This window comes from Anoplopoma fimbria, chromosome 18 (assembly GCF_027596085.1).
Source record: "Anoplopoma fimbria isolate UVic2021 breed Golden Eagle Sablefish chromosome 18, Afim_UVic_2022, whole genome shotgun sequence".
NCBI lineage: Eukaryota > Metazoa > Chordata > Actinopteri > Perciformes > Anoplopomatidae > Anoplopoma > Anoplopoma fimbria.
In genome coordinates, this window is record NC_072466.1 from 15597086 (window position 1) to 15623060 (window position 25975).

General features: G+C 39.4%; 1 protein-coding gene across 1 annotated transcript; it reads left to right on the top strand.

Moving 5' to 3' along the window:
- The first annotated feature begins 1922 nt into the window (after positions 1-1922).
- On the top strand, positions 1923-25211 carry LOC129106869 (dihydropyrimidinase-related protein 5-like). Its single transcript, XM_054618133.1, has 15 exons — positions 1923-1984; positions 10033-10147; positions 11850-11999; positions 17921-18079; positions 19112-19291; positions 19628-19696; positions 19896-19940; positions 20036-20111; positions 20215-20371; positions 20498-20639; positions 21062-21204; positions 21323-21530; positions 22536-22713; positions 22809-22890; positions 24915-25211. Exons 2-15 carry the CDS (start codon positions 10037-10039, stop codon positions 24916-24918), a joined length of 1704 nt encoding a protein of 567 aa, XP_054474108.1. The 5' UTR covers positions 1923-1984; positions 10033-10036; the 3' UTR covers positions 24919-25211.
- Positions 25212-25975: the final 764 nt, after the last annotated feature.

The window sequence follows — 25975 nt, forward strand, 5'->3', positions numbered from 1 at the left end:
ATAAAACATTAACAATTTAATTTAGAAGTCAAAAGTGTTGCAGTCTTCTTAGATAAGATAAATGTTGAGTGTTTTCTGTGTGTTGAAAATTCAAAGATTGAACAAAATAAAGCCCCAAATTCCTCTTTTACCAAAAGTGCTTAGACATGTTCTTAATTATCATCATGTCAATGGTGACGGGGAGTTTTGGGCACTTCTTATGGTCAATAGTTTTTGTTGATTTACACTACCAGCAGGAACGTCTGGAGTTGCAAAAGGCTCCAGTCTTCCCAAAACCGACAGTAAATACAAGTACACCTGTAAATACCTGCAAGTATACACATATTTTATTCAGCTACCAGTATGTGCTTATGTTTGATTACGTCATGGTAGAAACGGATTTTATTAAAGGTTCTCTACAATATTCATTACATACACTATTATAGCAGCAAACATCTATTTGCTATGTAAATATATGGTGGAGTATTATAATGGTTGCCTGATCAGAGAATGGAGATGCTCCTCTGTGCTCTGTTGACATAGCCGGGCGGTAACAGCTGATAACACCGTCCCAAAACTGCAGCGTCGTCGCGGAAGGGTAGCACCCACCCTCCGGTTCTCCTGCAGGTTCTCACTGTCACAGCACCACTCAGCCAGGCTGCCAAGAAGCAGGGCCTTGCCTCCGTACTGTGGTCCTTCAGCCACATATTGCTGCCTTCAAGTGCTCCTTGTAATCTCTTGGGAGTGGACGTGCAGCATTCAAGTGCTCTTGGTCAGAAATGATACCAAACTGGTGCAGTGACATATTATGATTTCTTTTTTTTGTTTTTGTTTTTGTGTTCGCTCTTAGATCAGTACAGCGTTTATTTGATGACATAGCAGAATATTTGCAAATTAATTATCAAAGGCAATATTATCTGCTATTTTCTGAGTTAATGGAGGGTACATTCATCAGATTTTAGCCACCTGGCTTGAAATTGAGTGACAGGGTTTAAACTTGATGTAATGCAGCTTACAGAGTACATCATTGTAAATCTATGTACTAGGATTAACTATTTTAAATTGTCTTCTTTGAGAGCTTGGGCAAAGGTAACATTACTAATGTTGGCCTCAAAGACCCAATAGGATGTCGGACAGTATTGGTGGTCTTTATTAAACTATTCACTTAATTTTAATTTAATTGACCCTGTAGTAATTCAAATTCCATCAGCACAAGAGACAAACTATGATGGCAGAAAAACAACTATTTAGGATTTTTTGTATTAAATGAATACAATATAATATAAATATAAAGGTATAAGAGACATGGCATTCAATTGATATGCTATATACATGACAACACCTTAAACTATTTTTAAAAATGGCAAAAATATGCAGAAATAATGAGTCAGGTAGTGCTGTTGTTATTAAGCTAGTAGAGAGATTTAGTTGTGTTAAAACTGCATTTTTAAAGCTAACAATACAAGGTCGTTTAGCAGCTGTTCTGAATTATTAGTAATATAGTATATTAATAGCATTTACTTGATTGGGCAACTACCGTTGCCAATACCAAAACTGAACTTTACCTCTAAGTGTATAAATCTAAATAAATCATATTTTCTCTGTCGCTAAAATACGCATTCATAATGGCTTCGGTTGATAGTTTACATTCACCTCAGTACTTCACATATTAAATAATCATTAAGAGCATTTAAAACGTGTATAATCCGCTGCATTAACGCATCAGGTACCAACCACAATATTTCCGACAGCACTTGAAGACAGCATGAGTCTCTGGAGGCAGGAGACACGCCCCTGTCGACAGAACAGATGAGCCCACACATCTCGTCTCCTATTGGTCAGTTTTTCCGTCGCTCAGGTTTTAGTCGCTCCTGATTGGCTGCTGCCGGACTGTCGGCATTGAAGCATCTGCGGCTCGCGCTGTGCCAGCTGTCCGCGAGCACTCGGCCGGTGCTGAGCAACGTTGAGGATCTTCACTGAGGAGGACCTGAGTCTGAAGGGAAGGGTAAGACAACAGAAATGTGAAAAATGAAGATATTAGGAGTGGTTTTCTAACATCCAGTAATGGTTGACAAGAATTTAAAGAATCAAATATCTTTTTTTTTATTTTTTAGACCTTTCAAATAATTGATTCTGTCTAATAATAGCCTTTATTTGTCCACTAAGGTTACATAACAAGAGCCTTGGTGTTTTATTCATTCATTATTACTCCCTCTACATTTGAATGGGGGTGGATTGATGCTAGCCTTTTCTTTACTTAATGATATTTCAAATGACATCTCGTGAATTTCTCATGATGTTAAATTCAAAGAGGACCGGTCGTAAGAGAGCGTCTCGTGCTTTTCTGCGACGAAATATGGTTGAAATATGTTCGTGCCTGTGTGTGTGTGTGTGTGTGTGTGTGTGTGTGTGTGTGTGTGTGTGTGCGTGTGTGTGCGTCTCGCGTGCCATCAGTGCAATAAGGCTGTGTGTTAACGTCACTGTAACGTGTGTGTGTGTGTGTGTGTGTGTGTGTGTGTGTGTGTGTGTGTGTGTGTGTGTTTTCCGTTATGTGCGATAAGTCTGATATTCGTTGATAGTTCTTCTCTGTTCTGCCAAATATATACATCAAATATGTCTCAGTGGTGATGATGATGATGATGAGGAGGAGGAGGAGGAGGAGGGTGTGTAGTCGTCATGCATACAAACGATCCTGCTGATGTGTGTGTGTGTGTGTGTGTGTGTGTGTGTGTGTGTGTGTGTGTGTGTGTGAGAGAGAACCTAATGTGAACAGGTGATTTGATCTCCTATTTTACCTTCCTTTATAAGAAGGTTTTTTTGGATAAGGAGTTTATTCCATCATTTGGTTTAAGGACACTCGAGGGTGCTTCATGGGGCTCAGGGGTCCTCAATGCAGCACAAGAATAGAATATATTAGACAGCATCCTAATTAGATGACGTAACCTGTTTGCATACACACAGTGCAGTGCGTTAGGGTTGCATCTGCATTATCCTTGACTCTGTTAATGTTAAAATAACTGCTGATGCCCATCTTGCTGGGTATCAGACAGAATTGTGCATTGTTACACTCAGAACTCTGTGGAGTGCTGGAATTCAAATGTCTACACCCCGGAAAGATGTATGAAGTATGAAGCAAAAGACAAAACAAATCTTCACATTTTAGAGGATGTAATTAGAAAGTATTTCATTAAATGATTTGGTTATTGAGCAGCAGCCAGTGCGCTGGAGGGTGGAGGACTGCATGTTCTCCCCATACTGGCTGTGTGGGCTTCCTCTGGCTGCTTCGGTTTCATTCCACAGTCCAAAGACATGCAGACTAGACTTCTGTAACTGGGACTATAAACTGCCAGTCGATGTCAATGGGTTCTGTCTATATGAGCTAGATGGGTGATGTACCAGTGTTTGCTGCAACCCTGCAAATAATAAGAGGTGAGGATATTTGGTAAATAACTTAAACAATCAGTTTAGGAACTGCAGCTCCTCCTCTGGCCTGGAGCAGAGCTTAACCTCTCTCCTCCGCCGGTCTCCGCTGGGAGCCAACACCATATTTTTTTTTGTATGACTTTATTACATGAAGTCCTGAGGTCAAATTCACAGAATCTTTTTAAGGTGGTGATTTAAGATAACGGCTGCATGTATGGGTAAAAGACTAGTTTCTACTACATGTAGTTTGACCAGTGAGATGCTTGAGATAACATTCTGGGGTCACGTAAAATCAAAAGGGGTCATCCTCTGAGGAGCATGAATGTGCATAATAGATAATAATAATAATAAGAAAAATAATTATATGTTTGCTCTGAAGTTAATATTTGAGCTGTTTGCGGCACAGGAGGAAAGGTCAAAGGTCAGACAGAAGTTCTGCTTTGATTCGTCTTCAATTTGACTGAGACGAAGGAGAGTGAAGGGTAAGATGGATTTATAAACAGATGATAGACCTAAATATGTTTCACATTAATATAAAATGTCATTGTGATAAAAGAGTGCATGTAGAGAGAGAGAGAGAGAGAGAGACGCCCTAATCCTCTGAGTGATGGCCTAGTTAGTTGTGTGACCGCTGTTATTGTCTGTTTATATGTGAGTGATTCACTAATGGCTTATTCATCCATGAACCTCCAGTAGCACCCTCAACTCTTTAAACCTCCTCCTGTGTGTGTGTGTGTGTGTGTGTGTGTGTGTGTGTGTGTGTGTGTGTGTGTGTGTGTGTGTGTGTGTGTGTGTTTGATGTCTATTCTTATCTAAATTTGGTTGTGAAGTATGACTAGTCTGATGCACGTTTGTTCTGGATTTTTAAATAGATCTACTGTTCTCACACACACACACACACACACACACACACACACACACACACACACACACACACACACACACACACACACACACACACACACACACACACACACATATTGACTCAAAAACTCAAACACACACCGTGTACACCAACCCTCCCTGTGGCGATTACTCTCCAGATCAAGCAGGAGTCAGCAGCTGTCTACTCTTTTCTTCTCACTTACAACATGCATCATCACACACACACACACACACACACACACACACACACACACACACACACACACACACACACACACACACACACACACACACACGCATGCATGCATGCCACACATGTAGCCTGCACTTGCTCAGAAACAGACATCTGAGGATGTCAGCACCTACCATGTCACATTTACACTGTTTCTAAGATTAGTGTATATAGTTTGCGAGGTGCTGTTGCCTCTTATTTTAACTATAATGGAAAAGACTACTTGTAGGATATATGAGCAAAGGATTTTTAAAGTATTTTTAGGAAAGCATTCAACTGAAGCTCTGTGATGGAAGATATAAGAAAACACACATTTTGAGCTTCAATTATGCAACTTGGCCAATAAATGGTAAGTAACACCAAATGATCGATCATTTTAGCTTTTAAGAGTCATTTTAGAAGTTTTTTTTAACCATAGTTTTGCCGTCTGCATTTATGTTAATGATAGTAACACTGCAGGAATAGTTTGATTCCTCAATAAAAGAACCAGAATCTTTTTTCTTACAATATTGTTCATGATGCAGTTGATACCTTAAAGTCCAGCGTGCAGGTTTGACTGTGTGTCTCTGGTACGACAATGCTGTTATGAAAACATGTGCAATATCGTGACGATGTGACTTTGGGAGTCTAGACTAAATCTGCCTGCTGCTCCTCATTCATTATTAATTAACACCACCATTAAAGTGTGTGTGTGTGTGTGTGTGTGTGTGTGTGTGTGTGTGTGTGTGTGTGTGTGTGTGTGTGTGTGTGTGTGTGTGTCTGTGTCTGTGTCTGTGTGTCTGCTGAAGCAGCTGGTCACAGGGTGAGTGAGAAACGCTGCCTGGTGTGTCTCTGTTTGCCTGTGTGTGTGTGTGTCTCTCTCTGGCTGTCTCAGTCATACCTGCTATGACACAGTTAAAAGTGAACAAACACACACACACACACACACACACACACACACACACACACACACACACACACACACACACACACACACACACACACACACACACAGTAGACCTGCACTGACGAAGTCTAAAACAGATCTGTGCTCTTCAGCATGGTGATCTTTGGAGTTTGAGTTTTTGGATGTGGTCAGTTGAGGCCACGTAAAAACTACAGACAACAAAATCATTTGTCTTAGGCAATGTCCACATAAACCATTTAAAGTAAAAAGTAATCTTTCCCTTTTGATTTTGACCTTGTGTCCCTAAAAATACTTTTCAAAACTCCAGAGTTGGATACATCAAAAATCACCAGTCCCAAGTTTTAGTGTGAACAGGAGAAAGTAACCTTAAATCTTTTGGTATTAGTCACCTTTTCCCTCATGGACACATTTGGGTGTTATGAAGCAGTAATCAGAGCACACTAACAAACCAAGCCTTAAGTCTTAAGAACTAGCTGATCTACTCCTCATGACACCTCCCATCACTTCACATCACTTCACATCACATCACGTTCCTCATAACACCTCATGTTGCCTTATGTCCTATATCGACTCCTCAGTCACCTCATATCACATCACATCACCTCATGTTGCCCCACATCTTCTGTAAAACATTGGTGTTTCTAATCCCCAAAACGTCACGAAGAAACCAACAAAAATTGTTTTTGCTGTAGAAAAATAAGGCATTTAGTGAAAAAAAAAGCAGAATTACACTATCACTGATTCACCAGGCTGGACAGATGCTGAATTGTCCTGCAAAATGGACCACTGGTAAACTCTAGAGCCTACATACCAAAACTACAGTTTCTATACTGTCAATTGGTCAATCACAGACATCCCTACAGGGTCTCTACAGGACATGCAACGCCCCCTTCCTTTGAGCAGCTGGAGGGCTTATTGCATGTGTGTGTATGTTTTTGTGAGTATTTAAGGTGTCACTGTCCAGTATTATGTAAGTGTACTTTAATTCCCTTTGTTTTACAGTCAGTACAGACACACAAAGCTCCCAGTGTCTGGTGCAGAGGTGTGTCAGCGTTTTCGTTCCCACACATGCAGTCAGTCGGCTGCGTGGGTTTGGACGGAGCTGACCCGGAAGTAGTGACAACAGCAGTTTCAGCCTATAAATATCAGTAATCGAGGCCAGAATATCATGAAGACATCACTCTCTGTTACCTTCACAATTTCATATACCCTTCTAATAACTCGTTTTACCCACTGTGCTTATGGTGACAAAGTATTTGCTGTAATTTTGTCTTCTCCAGAAACAGGTTTTAGTCAGTAATTTCCTGTCTTTATCTGACAGTAACATCAGGATGGAATGCCAACAAAGCAATGAAGTGAATACAATTTGCAGACTATATTTATTGTGACAGATAGGCGGGTTATAAACCATCCAGAGGCAGAATTGAATATATTATATAAGATAAAAATCCAGCAGAACTCAATCAGATCTGTGATTTGGCACCAGGCCTGCTGGAACTGTAACCAGTATGTTTCCAGTATGTTCCCAGTATGGTGTCATTTCCTTTTAGGATTTTTTGTGAGTTGGTAGCTTGACTCAATTTTCATTTTATATGTTGCTTTCTGCAGAAAATCAAACAAGTTTGAGCTTTTATTTTCAATGGTCCAACATTTGGGAAGAAAACCTCTAATATCCATCTCATTGTGTTGATTCTTTAACGACAAATCCGTTGTGGTGTTTTAGTATGCTTCACCATACTATTACATGCAATTGTTTGTGTGTGTGTGTGTGTGTGTGTGTGTGTGTGTGTGTGTGTGTGTGTGTGTGTGTGTGTGTGTGTGTGTGTGTGTGTGTGTGTGTGTGTGTGTGTGTGTGTGTGTGTGTGTGTGTGCGTCGAGGCTTTTCCACTGAAAGCACTCCAGTTCCCATCTCCTGGGAAACCAATCTTTTATTCTGCTGCCAGGCCTTTAGGGCACTGGTTTCCATACTGCACACCCCCCATCACCATCACCATGTTTACCACGATCACTTTATCTTTCATCGCTACACAATCACCCTCTTGTACTCTTCCTCTATCAGTGGGCTCTTCTCTTTCTGTGGCCAACATTATTACTCTTGATTCACCCTTTTTTTAATTCTCTCTCTCTTTTTCACCCCGTCTTTGCCCCTCAATTTTCCCTGATCATATTAAGTCTGACCTGGTGCCAAATGACTCCTGTTTAGTGCTGAAGCAATAGTCTCATGGTCTGCCGTAGAACAAAGTCAGATAGGGTAGATATTTCTTATAAATAACGCATTCTAATATTTAATATTTAAAGAATCACTCTGAAATTGACCCACAACTCTTTGTTTAGAGCAATAAATATTGTCAGCATTGGCAAAAAAGTGTGAGGATGGAGCTCTGAAAAACTATTGATTCATTAGGAATAAATGTAATCTTTTGGTATGTTTTCATTATTTAAAAAGCAAGTTGCCCAACAGGAAAACCAAAAACCTAATTAAATCTCAATTTTTCTCCTCTTTGGACCCGTTCCATTTCATCCGGTTGGGGTACAATTTTCTCTCCTCATTATTCCGTTCACTGTTCATTTCCTTCCCCTCCTCTCTCTCTTTCCTCTCTTTCCCCTATCTATTCTCCTCCATCTCTTTGAGTTTGATTCTGTGTGACTGGGTGGCCATTGTGTCCGGCCATCAGACACATTGCATACAGTCACCCATGCAGAATACACACTTGCACACAGAGGGGTGTTTGTAGAAGAAGCTCTCAGTTAGTTGATCACATTAGACTTCCTCACGCTGCTTTTTTTCAATGATCATCTGAAAGTACCAAATAGGAAACAATATGTGATAAAATACACTTTTCATGCACAGTATACTCTGGTATATGTATATATTCATATATATCATACAAAAACTAGCTATTAACTATTGTTAACCTTGCAAGTAATATTTATTTCAATACATCAAGAGGCTTTGATCAACCAAACAATGCTGTAAATCACAGGACTCAGCTTTACTACTTCAATTATAAAATGTGTTAACATTTTAGAAATAAAAAATAATCGGTAGCCTGCATTGAAAAAGGGTCTATGAAAATGTCCCAAAGCACAATAACAGAGTGTTATGTACTGTAACACAACAGGAAATTAGCATTGCCAGAAGTTATCATTATCTGTTGTAAAGGAGGGGGCAGGGACGAGATCACAAATACCACCAGGCATTCCTTTTTAATAGTGCTTATTTTGTAACGTACAGTAGAAATGACTGAAATTAGGTTAATTAGATGCATGTTTTGAACCATTAGAATTCCCCTTGCTCAATATATTTGTAAAACGATCGGCAGCAACCAGCAATTATTTTCACTGTTGATTAACCTGCTTATTACTCACTTATTAAAATAGCAAAAAATGCCCACTAAAGTTTTCCAAAATATACATTTTACTATCACATAAGACAAGGAAAAACATCAAATTGTTAAATATTGTCCGTGTAAAACCAGCTTTCTTCCTCCAGTCAGATTCAGTTTATAAAGCTGGTCAGATACGTTGGTTAGTTAGTAAGTATTCAGATACTGTTTATATTTTAAGAAGCCTTTACTCTCTTTGAGAACTTTGAGAACCTTTTATATTCCCGCAGATCCTGTAATGGAGTTTTAAATTATAGATTCTCTGCCTGACGCTTGATATTTCATAGACCGAGCTGTCGACTAAAAGCTTGGAGAAGGTTTTCTGTCTCCAGAGACAAAATGACAGAATATAGGTCAGAAACTGTAACTCAGCAGAAAATAAAATATTGGTGTAATCATGGATGATTTTCCCCTTGTGCCCTGCCAATTAGAAACAGCTGCTATTCTATATTGAGTGAAAACCTTTTCTTATATCCATATTACGTCTGTGACAATGGCTGCGCGGTCACTGCCACAAGCCACATATGAGACTTGGTTCTTGCCTTTTAAGACGTTAACACACCACTCAGGATGGTGTTTATGCTTTTGCATTCATTCTTGTGGTGCAAGGCCATATTTATTTGTAATACAAATGTTCTCCTTGATTGTAGTTGAGCTTTCTTTTGACATTGTTATATCAAACAAATTAAAAACTGAATAGAAATAAATTCCCCAGTATGGTAGGAATTTGCTTAACCTCTTAAACAGCATTTAGATTGAGATAACGAATGAATGTCAAGGAAGATTTTTTTTTTTTGTTAAAGTTATCACAGGGAACTTTTACCTATTTATGAAACTGTGTCTTGTTTAATACTGGTGACTCTATATGACCCACATAAGCAAAAGAAACCGTCAGCGAGAAGTTTGCCTTTTTCTGAATAGTTATTCTTAATGCCCGTCATCGGGTCCAATTCCCCGCGAAATCAGACAAAACGAAAGAAGGAATGAGCATGCGATGGTTCACTTTAGGAAAAATATTTAATTTGTGATGAAATGCATTCTCTGAATCAGAGCTGAACTGTTTTGTAGTTTCCAGTTGGGCTGCCACTCAAACATGACAGACGAGTCATGCAGCAGTTCTGCCTGTACAGAACTCAGTGTTAACAGTATCTGCATTATGATCTCCACCTTTGTAGTGTAACATTAATGTTTAATTCATTTTTTTCTGGTTCCTCTGGTAGGACTATGGCTGCCAACATGGGGTCGATGCGTATCCTCATCAAGGGAGGGAAGGTGGTCAACGATGACTTCACCCATGAAGCAGATGTCTACATTGAGAACGGCATCATTCAGCAGGTAGAGCGCATTTACATACAAATGCATTTTTAACTCAAGTCCACAAGTTAGCATATATGTACATAATTTATTTGTCTTAATAGTTTTCTGTCTTTCATACACACACACACACACACACACACACACACACACACACACACACGATCACACACACTGATGCACACGCTCTCTCTTCAGTTTATCCCCAGCTGTTCCTAGTGTGACTCATTTCACAATAATACAGTATGAAGAGAATGAGCTCTGTGGCTCCACATGATGATGGTGAATGCTATAATTAGCTTGCAGAATGTTGTCATGGAAATAAGCATCGGTTCATGGGAAGAGGATGCATTTGACTCAGAAACCTGGAAAGCTCATCCGTACTTTCTACTACAACCCTCCACTGCCACGGCAGCACAGTCTCATACACTTTGTTGAGGCTTATAGAGTGCTGCAAGACTGGGTCCTAAAACCTGGAAATGAGTCAGCATTTTTGCACTTCTGGATCTCTTGTCTCAAAGTCAATGTTTTTTTTTTTGTTTTTTTTTTTACAGGTTCTTGGTTAGATGCCTTAAATAGGGTCTTTGGTTAACAAGTTTAAACAATTTTAAAATTTTGTTTTTTGATATAAAATATGTAATTGAAAACCTCTATTGTGAATTTTGAAGTTTTTAAGTGTCTCAAAAAAGACGGTTGCGAACAATTCACACCGACAAATCTGCCTTTACAGCTTCACTGTCAACATTTACTATTCAAGCATGAAGGAGGAGCCAAAGCTTATTAAAAGTGTATGAGGATGGTGTGGTCACATGATACAAGGCTAAGAGTCTGTAGCCATGTTAGCTGATCTGTGATGCTGTACACAGTGACAATGTTAACATGCTGATGTTAAGCAGTAAGTTTAACGTTTACCATGTTCACCATCTTAGTTTAGCATTTTAGCATGCTAACATTTGCTCCTTGCTCCAAACAAAAAGTAAGGTTAAATGTCATTGGTTTTGCAGGTATTTGGTCCTAAATGTATCCGACAAATTCCAATTTTGACCAAATGTTTGCGTAAGATGAAAGTTAAGGGATCCCCAAAGTTATTACTATTCATCCTGAGGAGATTAATGTGTGTACCATATTTCATGACAGTTCATCCAATACTTGGAGGTTAAGACAGTTTACTCTCAACCACAAAAATCAACTTTTTAGTGCCGCTATAAAAATCCGAGGTTCACCTAAGTAATTAGGATTTATCCTCTGGGAGTAATTAACGTCTATACCAAACTTTTTGATAATCTATCCAGTAAATGTTGAGATATTGCACTTGATAAGTGAAAATGTTGCTTGGGGAGTCAGGGGAACACAAATACCAATGGAATTTATCATCTTGGCACCATTGATGTCTGTATGAATTTTTACAGCAATCCATTGAACAGTTGTTGAGATATTTCTGTCTGACCAAATCTAATAATCAGAATCAAGCACTTGTTTTGGCTGTGGTATGATGTGTTAAGTGAAAGCCGTCTTAACCAAAGAAATATTGATCGGCCCTCTTTAGTATGACCAATATGTCTCTATTAAATGGACTACATTAAAGCTGCATTAACCCAAACACCAATGTCTTTTATAGTCCTTATTAGTCATTATATTTCCGGTGGTTCAGATGCATCTTATGGGGACAAAATACATTGTAATAAAATTTTATAATTTGTATGCTTGTGTTTTTTCATGGTAGGTTGGAAAGGAACTGATGATACCAGGCGGGGCTAAGGTGATTGACGCCTCTGGAAAGCTTGTGTTGCCGGGCGGAATAGACACCAGTGTACATCTGCAGCAAACTTTCATGAACGCCAACATTCAGGATGACTTCTACAGTGGGACAAAGGTACACACACACACACACACACACACACACACACACACACACACACACACACACACACACACACACACACACACACACACACACACACACAGGACTGTGTTATGACGAGGCTCTTCAGCATGCCTGTGATTTAACACATTTAGAAACCAGAGACAGCTGTCACACACAGACATACTTTCTCTCTCTCTCTCCCTCTCTCTCTCACTCACTCTCTGTCTTGTCTACATGCAGATCTTCACCCTGCATTCGACTTCATATGTTCATCAACACTAATTTCAACATGTGTTCTCTCACTGGTCACAAGTTTCTGTTTGAATGCAAAAACACAGCTGTTCAGTCTTTCATTCATATGGGATTTATTAGTTCATTGCCTATTGATGCTCTGCATGTTTTCCACTGAGACTCAGAGCAGAGAGGATGATTAAATAATTAGGAGACTTGGAGATGAGATTGTTGCCTGCAGCGTTTTGTGTTGGAGGATGTTGTGGGCTGTTTTTGCTGTTGTTTACCTCTGGGGGGTTTAGGTTTTAGGGTGTGAACTGGGTGTGCAACGGTGGGGCATTAGCTTTGCATAATATTAACTGGTAGCAAAGATCAAACACATTGACATAAATACATTTTGTAGCCTTGTATAAAAAAGTCAATTTAAGCAATTGTGCATTTACGACCAACGTTCCTTCTAATCTGATTATCTTGTTGAACTACGTCCTACAATTCATCAAAGTTACAAAATGATCATTAAAATGTTGTTCTATATGGAAAATTTGACTTTTTGCATTAAGTGGCTGTTTATTTATCTTATAGTTTGGCGACTGTCACTAAATATTTCTCTTGCCTCATACCACTTATACAGCTTTTTGAGACTCTATTGTTATTTTTCCTTTTTGTTCAGTATTTAACTGTGACAATACATGCATGCATTGTTACATATGTATAAGTATCTTGTATATGAATGTGTATCCTCTGAAATATAAGTGCAAGACTACTAAATTCTAATAAATAACTTTTCTAATTAAAAAATGATCTTAACAATCGAAACCTAATTCCATATTACAAATTACATTTAAGCAAAAAATGTATATGCAGGAATACAATACAGGGATAATTGGCTTGTAGTCTTGTACCAAAATTTTCTTTGACTTTCCTAATTGTCGGGCATTCAAGTTTTTTCACAGTTGGGAGCAGATTTTTTAGAATATTCTGACGTCACACAAATCTAGCGGAACAATTGCAGCTCAATTTTTCGAAACTTGCTTTCATTTTTTCAAAAAGAGAATTGTTCAGCCCTACACACTGGTGTAATAAGTATCAGTAAGGCTAGATTTTGTGGTGAACAATATTAGCTGCAGGGAGTTTGCGGTGCAGAATCTTAATGTAATGAGGTCTGAGTCTGTTGGAATGCCAACTGAAGTGGGGTGAGAGGAATTTGGGGGGATGAATCGTCCGTCTGCCAGCTTTAACCCCCTCCAATCGCCCAACCCCTACCCACTGACCCTGCTGCCATGGCAACTAGCCCCCTGCTCTTAGTGTGTAAATCAGAGGTAGCAAATGTGTGTGTGTGTGCGTGTGTGTGTGTGTGTGTGTGTGTGTGTGTGTGTGTGTGTGTGTGTGTGTGTGTGTGTGTGTGTGTGTGTGTGCACGCATAAACATGGCAGTATTGTGTGGTCTCTATGGTGACTTTGTTGATTAGGCAACGTGTCACGTGCAATTGTGATGAACCCCAAAACTATTTCTCTCCGCAGCCTCATCCCTCCCTCACATCTTTTTGTAACAGTGTGCTACCTCTCACACTTTCCTTCCTTCTTTCTCTCTCCCCGCTACTCTCCCCCCCCCCCTGTTTCCTCTGCTTCACCCCCCTCCGTCTCCCCACTACTCCCTTGCTGGACAGACTCACACTGACCTGCAGCAGGAGGCTGATTTATATAACAGGGCTGACTGGTAGAAGTACTGCAGTGTAGATACAGAACTGTGTATACACACATTTGTGCATCTTATATAAAGGTTTGTACAGATCTTTGTAGAGCTGTAATGTATCACACAGAGCACAGATTTACACACTAACAAAGGATTTCCCCAAGTAGATGTTTTGTTCAATGTAAAGTTAATTTTTAAACAAATTTTAGGCTGATTTTAAGCCAGTGTTTGCCCAGTATTTACAAGTATGCAGAACTTGCAGTTAGTTCACAAATCAACTACCACAAAGAAAGTTGAGTGATTAAGTTAAGATGCCACAGGAAAAAATTAAGTATTATTTCCTTCAGTAATCAAGCTCAAATTAACGGTTTAAAGTTTGATATATTTTCAGTGGTACGTTACTACCTACTAGAATGTAACTAAAGAAGTAATAAAATCAGTAAACCAGAACAAATTTCAGTTTTTTGTATTTATTCATCAGTTGCACAGCTAGTAAGACAACTACTGTATCCAACTCGACAAAGGAACTGATGTCAATCCAAACAGATGAATAGAAGCGAATGGTGACAGCAGCTTCTCCTTAATGTTGCCTCTTCCATCATGTCACGGTTTATTACCTGAAATCCCTATATTGCATTTTTATTTCATTGTAATTGCTTTTCAATTTGGAACCTGGTTGAAAAAAACCTATGCAACATCGTTGAAACCATTTAAACTCCAAACTAAAACCTAAAACCTCCATGAGACTATACAGCAACATCTTTACTATTAACTACTAACAGAATGCAGTATACTTTACGTACACTGTACTTAAGTTTGATCTTCTCTCACAGTTATCAACAACCAGTTTTTTTTACAGTGCAGTGCTGGTCAGTCATGCAGTTAAATAAGAATTTCTGATTGACTGCACTGGATCGGAGCTGATTTGTCCATAAAGGACACATATTCAGCTAAAATGGCAGACCAGCTCTGTATCTCTCCCAGCATGCACTGCAGGTATCGTTTTAATGTCTCTCCAGGCAGGAGAGGCAGAGGCAGGCGAGGAGGAGGAGGAGGAGTGGGATGAAACGTGTTCAGCTGTAATGCGATGTATGAGAGGTGCTGATACAGGCTGATCAGAGAGCTGCAGTGGTAATCTGTCTGACACCGATAGCCTCTCCCAGACTCCAACATACAAAGATCTTCTCATCCTCTCAGATCAGCCATGTCTCACCCACACTCTCAGTCTCTCCCCCTCTCTGTCTGTGGGTTTCACTTTCTTTCCAGGGGATTATCCTCACAGTAGGGGTCGCGGGTCTTTAATAGACTGGGGGTTTCATGATAAAACATTGTTTGGGGTTTATGTGTCACCATCCACTTAAGCGACGCTCTCAATGTTCTGTAAAACGTTTAAGGAACCAAAGAGGGGAGTACAGTATGTCGGGTTTACTCCGGCTTGACAAGAGAGCTATTAGATATATGATGATGAAGTGTGTTATAACAATATATATAACAAAATCATCTACACAATATGTGTAGAAATGTGTTCGTTAGAATTTTTTTTGTTCTGAATACCACAATATATGTGTTTCTGTTAGCTTACGTTAGCTTACGTTAGCTGTGAAGTAAAAAATAATTAAAGAGAGTTATTATGGCTGTTAACAATCATCACAACTCATATTTAATGTTTATATTAACACATGGTGTTTATATTCATTTGTAAGTAAAGTAAAATCCAAGATGTTTTGTGGAATCTGATTCTTATGGTTATGATTATAGTAATTTGGGCAAATTTGAAGATGAAATTGAATTTTGTCTGGAATATTAAAGTAATTATGTCGGTAAGAACAAAACTTGTCTGCTCACAAACCTGTGAGGATGGATTTGGGTGAAAAGAATATGTGAGATTAGTGCAAGTCAAAACTAAAGACAAGTCTAAAAACTGCATGATAGCCTTGTAGTTAGTTGCTGGTTTCTACACTGGTCCGTCGGATGATGGCTTCATTTTGCTCAACAACACCAGTTACAAACAGTTTCATCAGAAACATACTGACTGATTATGTGTGATGAACTGCATGTCCTCGTGATTTGGTACTTCTTTGATCTCTTTAGCAGATTTGTAATGTAGAACAGTCTAAATTTGGAAGTTGGTGATGACTGTAGTTGCAGATGCAGCCTTTAAAGAGGAAACAGGACAGAATGAAAGACATTTCATCCTGCAGACAGTTTATTTATTCCAGTGCGGCAGAAATAAGTCTGCTACTGGCCTCTGTAACACTCACACTGACAACCTTTATCCCTTCATCTCTTCTCTTACCTCTCTCTTTTTCTGCTCACAAATCTCTGTCTTTTGAAAAGTGTACTGGCAGTAAATTTTAATCAAGGCCCTGCAGACAGACAGTATAAATCCCACAATCCCCAGATGTGTCCACGTCCCTGATTTATCACTCTTTCTCTCTCTAGCACACGCACACGCACACAAACACACACACCCACATACTGACAGTGATATATGATAATCTTAATGCACAAACATATGCACAGACCTTCAATGCTGACGCTGCAGATGATTTGGACTGGTTGCTATGGTAATAGGAAACCTGATAGATAGTTGGCTGGTGGAGCTGTCACTCAAAAGCAGATGAGACCCTGCCCCTGTCTGAGACATGTCTGGAGTGTGTTAGAACGGCACCACGCTCACACATGAACCAGGGTTTGTTCAGATTTAGTAACATTTCATTCAGGCTATGTTGTAGAAATGATACAGAATGAATGCCTACATTTTGTTGTGATCACATGTTTTGCCATTTTTTGATATGAGCTGAAAATGAATTGATGAGTCTGCAGGGACAGGGTACATTACAAAAGCAATGTTTTGACCTCTCTCTGTTAATTTCCTATTTCATAAATAATCACTGTTCACCTGTTTTCCCATCATTCCTCAGAGCAATATCCCTGTTAGACTGTGTTGGAGGATATTGAATGGTTTCGGAAGAGGAGGAGGGTGGGGACATGCGACAGGCATGGCTGAGCAGTATCTGTTGTCATGGCTACACAAAAGTGCATTTACCATTCAGCCAACTGAGACCAGTCACTGCAGACCACTCCCTTCTCTTCATCAGTCTTCCATCTCTCATCTCTTCATTCTTTTCTGTTTTAATCAGGCCTTTTACATCCTCTTCTATTCCTTTTCATATTTCTTGTTTGTCCTCTACAATTTGCTGCTGTCTTGGAGTTGTGAAAAACCAGATTCAGAAAACTTAAGATTGTCATTGATTTCAAAGAAGTAGAGTTGGGCTCTTCTTAGGTGCTCTTTGCTAAAAAAATAAATCCTAAACTCTTATTTTGAAAGGTATTTGTAAACCCATAAGAGGGGTTTATCAAGAGTGGGCAAATTAACAACATTACCTGAATGCAGTGGAACATTCTGATATGAATTGTTTTTGAAATTATATTAAGAAAGCGAACCAAACAAACTTTATTATCATTTATTTTGTTTTTAAAGCAGATGCAGACTGAACAGTCGTTACACGAATCCCACATATTTTCCTAGAAAGCAAAATGAGAAATTCAAAAATGTAAGACTTAGGTCTACAGGGAATTTGCAATTTGCACATGTGTGGAAGAAAAAGGTAGAATTTTACATCCAACAGAACATTTTATCGAGTCTAAGCAGTTATATATATTTTCTTCTGCTTTAAGCCATACATTTTGCCCAATCCATATGGGATTTCAGGACACTGCTATACAACAAACATCAGTACAACAAGACATCGGTCTTTGTGCATCATCTACGTGAAAAAAAAAAAAAAAAATTCACACAACTAGTAACAAGCAGACTTCATGATAAAGAGAAAACTATTGCTCATTGTTACCAGGACAAACAGTGACTATGTGCTTTACAGTTGATCCATTGTTTTCGCCTTTAAGCAATTTCTTCTTGTCTTCCTCTGCCTCCCATTTTCTGTCTCCCTCCTTCCTCTCCATCCTTCCTGCCTCACCTCTCCTCACCCTCTCACCACACCCAGGCGGCCCTGATGGGTGGTACCACCATGGTGATGGCTCTGGTCCTGCCTGAACAGCACTGCTCCCTGCTGGACGCCTTCGAGAATTGCCGAGCTCTTGCCGACGCCAAGGCGTGCTGCGACTACGCTCTGCATGTCGGGGTGACTTGGTGGGGGCCGAAGGTAAGACCCAGAGAGGGGTCAGCATGTGAGATGTACCGCGGCAGGTGAACAGCATGGAAAACACTTAAATATTTTATAAACAGATATCGTTCTTTCCCGTTATGCTCCTCAAGCTTTTATTCTTGCTGAATGACTAATAAAGCATCCAAACCATTTTTCATTTATGGGTGAAATGACCTAGATTAAACCTTACACGAACTGGGTCAATACACAAGCTCACTGGACACATTAGACAGATTCTATGTGTCAACATGCCTCATTCAGCCTTTGGCATTAATATCTGTGCTGTATCATATGCTAAATGTGTGCATGTGCCACTACTCATTAAATATAGTAAATATGTTTAATGCCATTAAATCTATCTATTAATATCATCCTTGTTATATCATGATGTAATGGCAACTATGGCTTAAACTAAGTGCTATTGGCATTGTCAATTAAACTGGTAGATATTCTCAAATAACTGATCAATTATTTGTTGTATTGAAGGTTGTATCAATACATATGTGTTGACATTTTTTAAATGTCTTATTCTTTTGACCTAAACCTAAATACATTGAGTTTACAATGATTTGATGATGTGTTACTCATATTTTATAATGAACTGCCAGTGTTTACACTACTACATTTGCAGTACTTTTTTCATTCGGTCAAAGTGATAATGTCTTCTCTTTCATTTGTATTTTGATGACCGATTTCACTGCAGTGTAGTGAGAATATTTTATCTGCATAATACCTTTAGTATTAGTATTATTTAGTTTCTGTTTACTGCATTTTCAGTGAGTAATATAGATTTTGCTTTGTGGTGAATGTCTATGTTGGACTTCTGATATTCACCAATGTGAATGCAATGTGACCTCATTCTGGCTGCAACCCAAGCTCATTTCACGCCCCATAAGACAAACACACGCTCATACAGTTTATTTTCCTTTCATGCCCACATTCACTGGCTGATGCTCTTCACTGTCTGCCTTTGCCAATAATGAAAACCAAAACTCTCTCTTTAAACCCTTACCTTTGTCCTGTGATCAGGTCCGTAGCGAGATGGAGACCCTGGTGAGGGAGCATGGTGTGAACTCTTTCCAGATGTTCATGGCCTACAAAGATATGATGATGCTGAGGGACTCGGAGCTCTACCAGACGCTGCAGACCTGCAAAGACATCGGGGCCATCGCTCGTGTCCATGCTGAGAACGGAGAACTGGTGGCAGAGGTGCATTTCAAATAACCCCAACATATTCGTCTGGGTTTTCCTATAATGAGAGACGTCCAGCTCAGTGATAATACTTATTTTTTTCTGTCTTTCATGAAAGTCAATTATTGCTTTTTTTAAGGCCTTTTTGGACCTTAGCTAGTGTGCACACTAGTAGTAACATCTTGGACTCTCATGTATGTGTGTGGAGTTTTCAAATATTGAAGAAACAATTACATAATGAATTGAACTTAAGTTGAAGTGTATGTGTGTGTGTGTGTGTGTGTGTGTGTGTGTGTGTGTGTGTGTGTGTGTGTGTGTGTGTGTGTGTGTGTGTGTGTGTGTGTGTGTTGTTAGGGTGCCAAAGAGGCTCTGGATTTAGGCATCAGTGGACCGGAGGGTATTGAGATCAGTCGACCAGAGGAGGTAAATTTACATCCGAGGTTATTCCTTACTTTCCTTACTAATGCGTCTACAGTGAAATGTATAATTCCAATAAGAAGAAATAAGCTGACCATGACCACACACATATTGTAGTTGTTTTGGATAGAAGTTCATGACAAAGACCTGAAATATACATTTTCTATTGAATACTTATTAAAGTTCTCCGTCTTATTGTCTACAGCTGGAGTCTGAGGCTACTCACAGAGCTGTCACCATCGCCAACAGGGTAAACAGACACAAAGAGACAGATTTTAATATCCTGTCTGTGTGCATATGTCTGTCTGTCACTGATTAAATCAATACATTTGCTTGCTATTGCAGGCTCACTGCCCGATCTACCTGGTGAATGTGTCCAGTATGTCTGCTGGAGACATGATTGCTGCTGCTAAGATGCAAGGTGATCATACTAGCATGAATATCTTGACAGTGGTGATGATTTAAAGTAAATGATATTCTTGGAACAAACCACTTTTGTTCTCTTTCTTTGTTTGTCTCTGCAGGTAAAGTGGTCCACGCAGAGACCACTGTAGCTCACGCTGTGCTAAGCGGGATGCAGTATTACCATCAGGACTGGATTCATGCTGCCGCCCACGTCATCGTCCCTCCTCTCCGCCTGGACCCCAACACGCCCAGCTACCTCATGGGCCTGCTGGGCAAGTATGTGCTCAGTACAGACTGGATCATGTTCCCTAAAATATAGCACTGACATTAAAGACTTTATCTTTATCATAAGGGTCAATGATTAGTGGTCATTTAGATTGATAACATTCATCTTGTTTCCAGTGACTCTCTGAGTGTCGTGGCATCAGAGCACCGTCCATTTAGCATCAAGCAGAGAGCTTTGGGAAAGGAAGACTTCACAAAGATCCCTCATGGAGTGGCCGGAGTCCAGGACAGGATGAGTGTCATTTGGGAGAGGGGAGTGGTACGTACAAACACACACACACAGACACACATACACACATAATCCTCAAGCAAGCTTGTGTGTATAATGTAGCATGGTTCTTAGTGACACTATCAGGAAGGATCCATGTCCATCGCTTCAGGTTTTGTGGCAGAGTAGCAGGTTCAACTACTTTCACAATATGATATTATAGTAATGTAAAATATTGTTTTAAATATTATTAATATTAAAACAGCCTTGGCTTATGTTTAATGCATTAATTTAATAATAACCTGAAGAAATAAAGTACACACATCAGCATTGACTCGAACAAGCAGCCAATTCAAGCACAACAAATGTATATTCTAAAGAATCCTTTGATGTTAACTACAATTCAGCGATTAATACCAATATGTCTTAGCTGTATTTTACCTCACGTGTTTTCAATACATTAATTCCTCCAGGTTACAGGAAAAATGGATGAGAATCGTTTTGTGGCAGTGACGAGCTCTAACGCTGCTAAGATCTACAACCTGTACCCACGCAAGGGTCGTATCATCCCCGGGGCTGACGCTGATTTGGTGGTCTGGGACCCGGATGCAACAAGGTACGCAGTTATATTCCCAACATGGAAACAGGGGTTCACAACCCGTCAATACTGCTTCTTGATGCATTTAGTGCCGGAAAAAAACGCACTGGTGTCAATGCCTGTTCTGTCTGTGCAGGACCATCTCTGTGAGCACTCAGGTGCAGGGTGGAGACTTCAACCTGTACGAGGGGATGCGCTGCCATGGCGTTCCCCTGGTTACCATCAGTCGCGGACGTTTGGTGTGTGAGAACGATGTGTTCATGTGTGCCGAGGGATCCGGAAAGTACTACCCTCAGCGCACCTTCCCTGACTACCTCTACAAGAAGATGGTGCAGAGAGAAAAGGTGTGTCCACTTTTTATTCATTCCGCTAGCTTTTTTATAGACTGAATCAAAATATGTTTTTCCAAAAAAGGCCAAGTAGTTCTGACACCAGGACTCCTGCTGTGCTTTGCTGGGTTAGCTTTTGTTAGCTGGCAGCCAACCTACTGCAAACACACCCATCCTAGTGTTTCTAACTGCACTGGTTTGACAGTCTATATAAAGGATTTAATGCTCCGGCTCTGTTTGTACGCTGACACAGTTATTCTGCTGCTGCTGTCGGCACAAAGCCTCTGCAGGGTTTCTGCTCTGTTTTAACGACACTGATGGTTTACACTGCTAACTTTATGGGAATTACTTTTCTATGCTTTCTACATATTATATTTACCATATGTAAAGTTATTTATATATGCCAGGAGTATGGATTTGTCTCATCCTATGTTTTTATACTTAGGGCTTATTATTTATACAGAATTTGTGATTGGTTATGATAGTGAAATAAAAAACGTTTAAATACACGCTGTAGTTTTCATTTCTTTTAACATTTCATTTTCTGAGCTGTGCTCTCTGTTCGATAGCCATGTTTAAAGTAAGAAGACAACAGACATGCAACGTATTTGGGAGCATATGGACAGAATATCTGGTACAGCTTAAACTGGTCTACTCCTTTTGAAAAATATGGATTTTTTTTTGGGTCAGAATCTGTAAAACTGAAAACTATAATCTTTAATCTACACTTGAGGATGCTCTTCAAGATTATAACCATAATTGTCAGGTCAAATAAACATGTTGCAACTCATGATGAGGTTGTTATAAATAGGATTACTACTGTTATTATTATATCTATGACTTAATACCCTCTTTGAACAAGAACAGCAGATGATAATTATATGTTCACATTTCAATTTAAAATCCAGTGTTAGTTAAAGTTTTGAGTTTAAAGTTTGAGTGTTAAAAATGGTTAAACGTTAATAGAAATGATTATTAGTATTAACTCTTGACCCTTCACCTCCTCCCTCTCTGCTTCAGGCTCAGGCCTACAAAGGGGTTGACAGGGATGCCTACACTGGTGAAGTGGCCATGTTGGCAAACACCATGAAGAAGGAGCTTGGTTTGGGCCCGATAGACGGCGAGGCGGCCAACAAAGGCTGTCCTCGCGCGCACCAGGGAGTCCGAGACCTCCATGAGTCCTCCTTTAGCCTCTCAGGTAGGCTGGAATAAAGCCTATAACATTGTGATTGTTTAGTAAAAACCTTTATAACTGTAGTTTTGTTGATTTTTATGTTCTGTTTTTTCTCTCAGGGTCTCAGGTCGATGACCACATCCCGAAGAGGTCCTCGGCCCGGATCCTGGCCCCTCCCGGCGGTCGCTCCAGTGGTATCTGGTAATCGCTGTCGCCGGAGCTACACCCGTCCGAGTGTCCTTGTTTTGTATTATTCTACGCAACCAGGAAAACTGCACTGATTTCTCAATCACAGGATTTGAGTTAGGAGAGCAATATAAATTGAAGCATGCGTCTGTGATTGGTGAAGACCTAACTGATGATCAGTGATCTACCAAAGTGACTTTTACAAATCTAATTTGTGTCTTAATTGGAGTGACTCACCTGAATAATTACACAAGAGTGAAGGGCTATCTATGAATTTAAAACGGTTTGCCAAATTCAAGCTGATCATACTAACATTGACTAAGTCTGCTCATTACCACCCTGCTCGTATCCCACGAAGAAACGCAAATGAAGCAAACTGTGAGCGATCAAAACCAGTACAGTTTTTATGGTTTGAACTGAAGTGATGTCGACTGAATTATTTAAAAATAGTGGAACTGAATTCTGTGAAATATCTATTATACCCCTGTCACACACACACACACACACACACACACACACACACACACACACACACACACACACACACACACACACACACACACACACACACACACACACACAGTGCACTGTAGACAACATAGCATTAGGCTCATATGAAGACGTGTGTGGATTCTGTTTGTGATTAAACACCCACTGTGCTCGGCTTCCTGCTGCAGCGTGGGTTCCTCTGACAGTGTTTTTATTTCCAATGGGTGACCTGTGCTGTGTGGTGATGAAATCCAACTGTTTCAAAACACTGTGTGATTTTACAGCTACACTCTCTAAATAGAGTCACACTTGAATCTATCCATCCTCATATTTTCACTGCCTCTAACTGAAACAACACTCACATTTCCCAGACATATCCTGCCTCACCTGCATTGTAGCAGGGTCTATAGACTCAGTTACAGAAGTTAACCTGTGGGCTGACCTGGGATTATAACTGCTCCCAGGCAGAGACTGATCTCACAATAGCTAAATGTAGTCATTTCTGTCATGGAAACGTGGTATCTATAGACCTTGCAAAGTGCTAGAAGACCGAAGAGAAGATTCTTAAAGGAAGGATGAAGAGTACGTGACTTAAAGATCACAGTTGGAATAACAATGAGGAAAAACTACTAAATTACTTTGCTGTAGAAAATAAGAATAAATTTGACGTAATTTACAACAATAAAGTTGAATGCAGTGCCTTGTCATTCACCGCAGAGATCCCTTTCTGAGTGAAAACAAGGGCTGCTGAAAACACCAGGGGCCTCATTTATCAAAACGTGCATAAAAGTGTAAGTCTGTAATTTATAGTTTGCCCATACTCATATTTCGTTTCACTTGCGCTGCTCTGTTTCTGAGACCAAAACAGAGTTAGAAGAAGTGTGAATATTGGACTAAGATTCATCTATTCGCCATAGTGTAGATTTAATTACGGACTATTGACTATATGTGAAAAAATTTAGCAACTAGGAAAGAAAAGGACAAACATCCGAAACAGTGAGGTTGCTTAAATACGGGGCTTGTCCATAAAAGACTATTGTTAGATTTGAATTAAACTCACCTAAAAATATTGGATAATCCTATGTACATCCTATGTGTCTGCCACTAGGGGCTTGTTATACACCCATGTTTTAGAAGTTTAAAATATTTGTACGTTATTGAGCACAAGAAGAATAAAATAAAATCTGACTCTTAAGTGTTTGAAATGGCCATTTGCATAGTTTACCCACAAAATCGTCCATACGCACAGCTGATTAACGAGGCTCCAGATTGTGCGTAGATGGCCCTGAAACTTATCGCAAGGAATTATATTACGTTGTTGAGTTTCAGTAGCATTTGTTTATAAGGAAATAAAAAGGGATTTGTTGTAATTAGAGCAGTTAGTCTCCACAGAGCAGAAAGATTGAGCTGCACAGTCTGAAGAAAACCACTGAACCTCTCACCTCCTGATGATGTCTCATTCCTGCTATCAGTATTATATTTATACATGATCACGTCTCCTTGTCTGTGAACTAAATATATTTAGGATGTATGTTTGTTTTGTTTTTTAGCTGAAAGAATAAATGTGCCAATACGAGTCACCTGTGCGACACCCCCCCACCCCATGCATGAAGAGCACCGCGGAGACAGAAGAGTGAAATCTCTTCACAGGCTCACAACAACTGGTGCTGTTTTTTAACTATTACCTACAACAACGTTATTTTATTGTTGGATGGTTTTGTTGCTTCGAAGGCACTGTGACTGGTTGGTGGCTGTGTGTGTTTGTAGATTCTTGTTGTGTTGGACAGTGAACCTGTTGAATCTGTAAGTGGCTGCTTGTTTCTTACCACACGAATAACAAAAAAGAAATAAAGTGAGAAAAATAACATCCTGATTCCTGTGTGTCATCTTTTGTTTCTAAAATGCTTCAAAAGATTTGTGTTCACAGTTGTATTATGTAGAAAAAAGTAAGATTTTGCAAAATATGAATTTAGTAACTGAACTGAACTGAAAAAAAGGCACAATAAGACAATATAAACCTATACTGAGGGAAAATATGTCTGAAAGAATATACATAGTACAGATGAGAGGCAGCTGAAACACATGCATAAAAGTGCAGGGTACCAATGACAATATTGCAAATTAAAAACAATGAGAAAATTACTACCGAAAGGTGCATCTGTGTTCTGTTGCAGATGGCAATGAAATACATATTAAGTGTTACAGGAAAACTCACAAAAATTTCACATTAAAAAAAATGCAGAAATCTTTCCAAAGTGCGGATCTGTACGGATTTGGCCTTAATAAAAGCAAACATAACAGTAAAATATTCATGTTTTACTTAGGTAAAAGTAGCAATAACACTGTTTTATAAGTAAAAGTTCTACTTCTAATATTTCACCTAAGTAAAAGTACAAAAGTTAGCAGCAAAATGTAGATCAAGTAAAACTACACTTTAGGCAGAATTCACATGCAGTGGTTATATTATTATACATAGCATAATATTAGAAAACCATTACTGATGTGGAGAACATTTTAATTACTCTAGCTGTTACAGAGTTAAATCTATGGCACAATATCATTTTTACATATCTTTTTTGGTAAAATCCTTATCTGTGTAGTAATCAATAAA

Excerpts from the sequence above, each read along its gene's own strand:
- LOC129106869 (XM_054618133.1), top strand. The coding sequence starts at position 10,037 with ATGGCTGCCAACATGGGGTCGATGCGTATCCTCATCAAGGGAGGGAAG. Across the intron at positions 20,112-20,214 it reads TGCTGCTGCTAAGATGCAAG|GTAAAGTGGTCCACGCAGAG; the intron begins GTGATCATACTA and ends TTGTCTCTGCAG. Across the intron at positions 21,205-21,322 it reads TGGGACCCGGATGCAACAAG|GACCATCTCTGTGAGCACTC; the intron begins GTACGCAGTTAT and ends CTGTCTGTGCAG.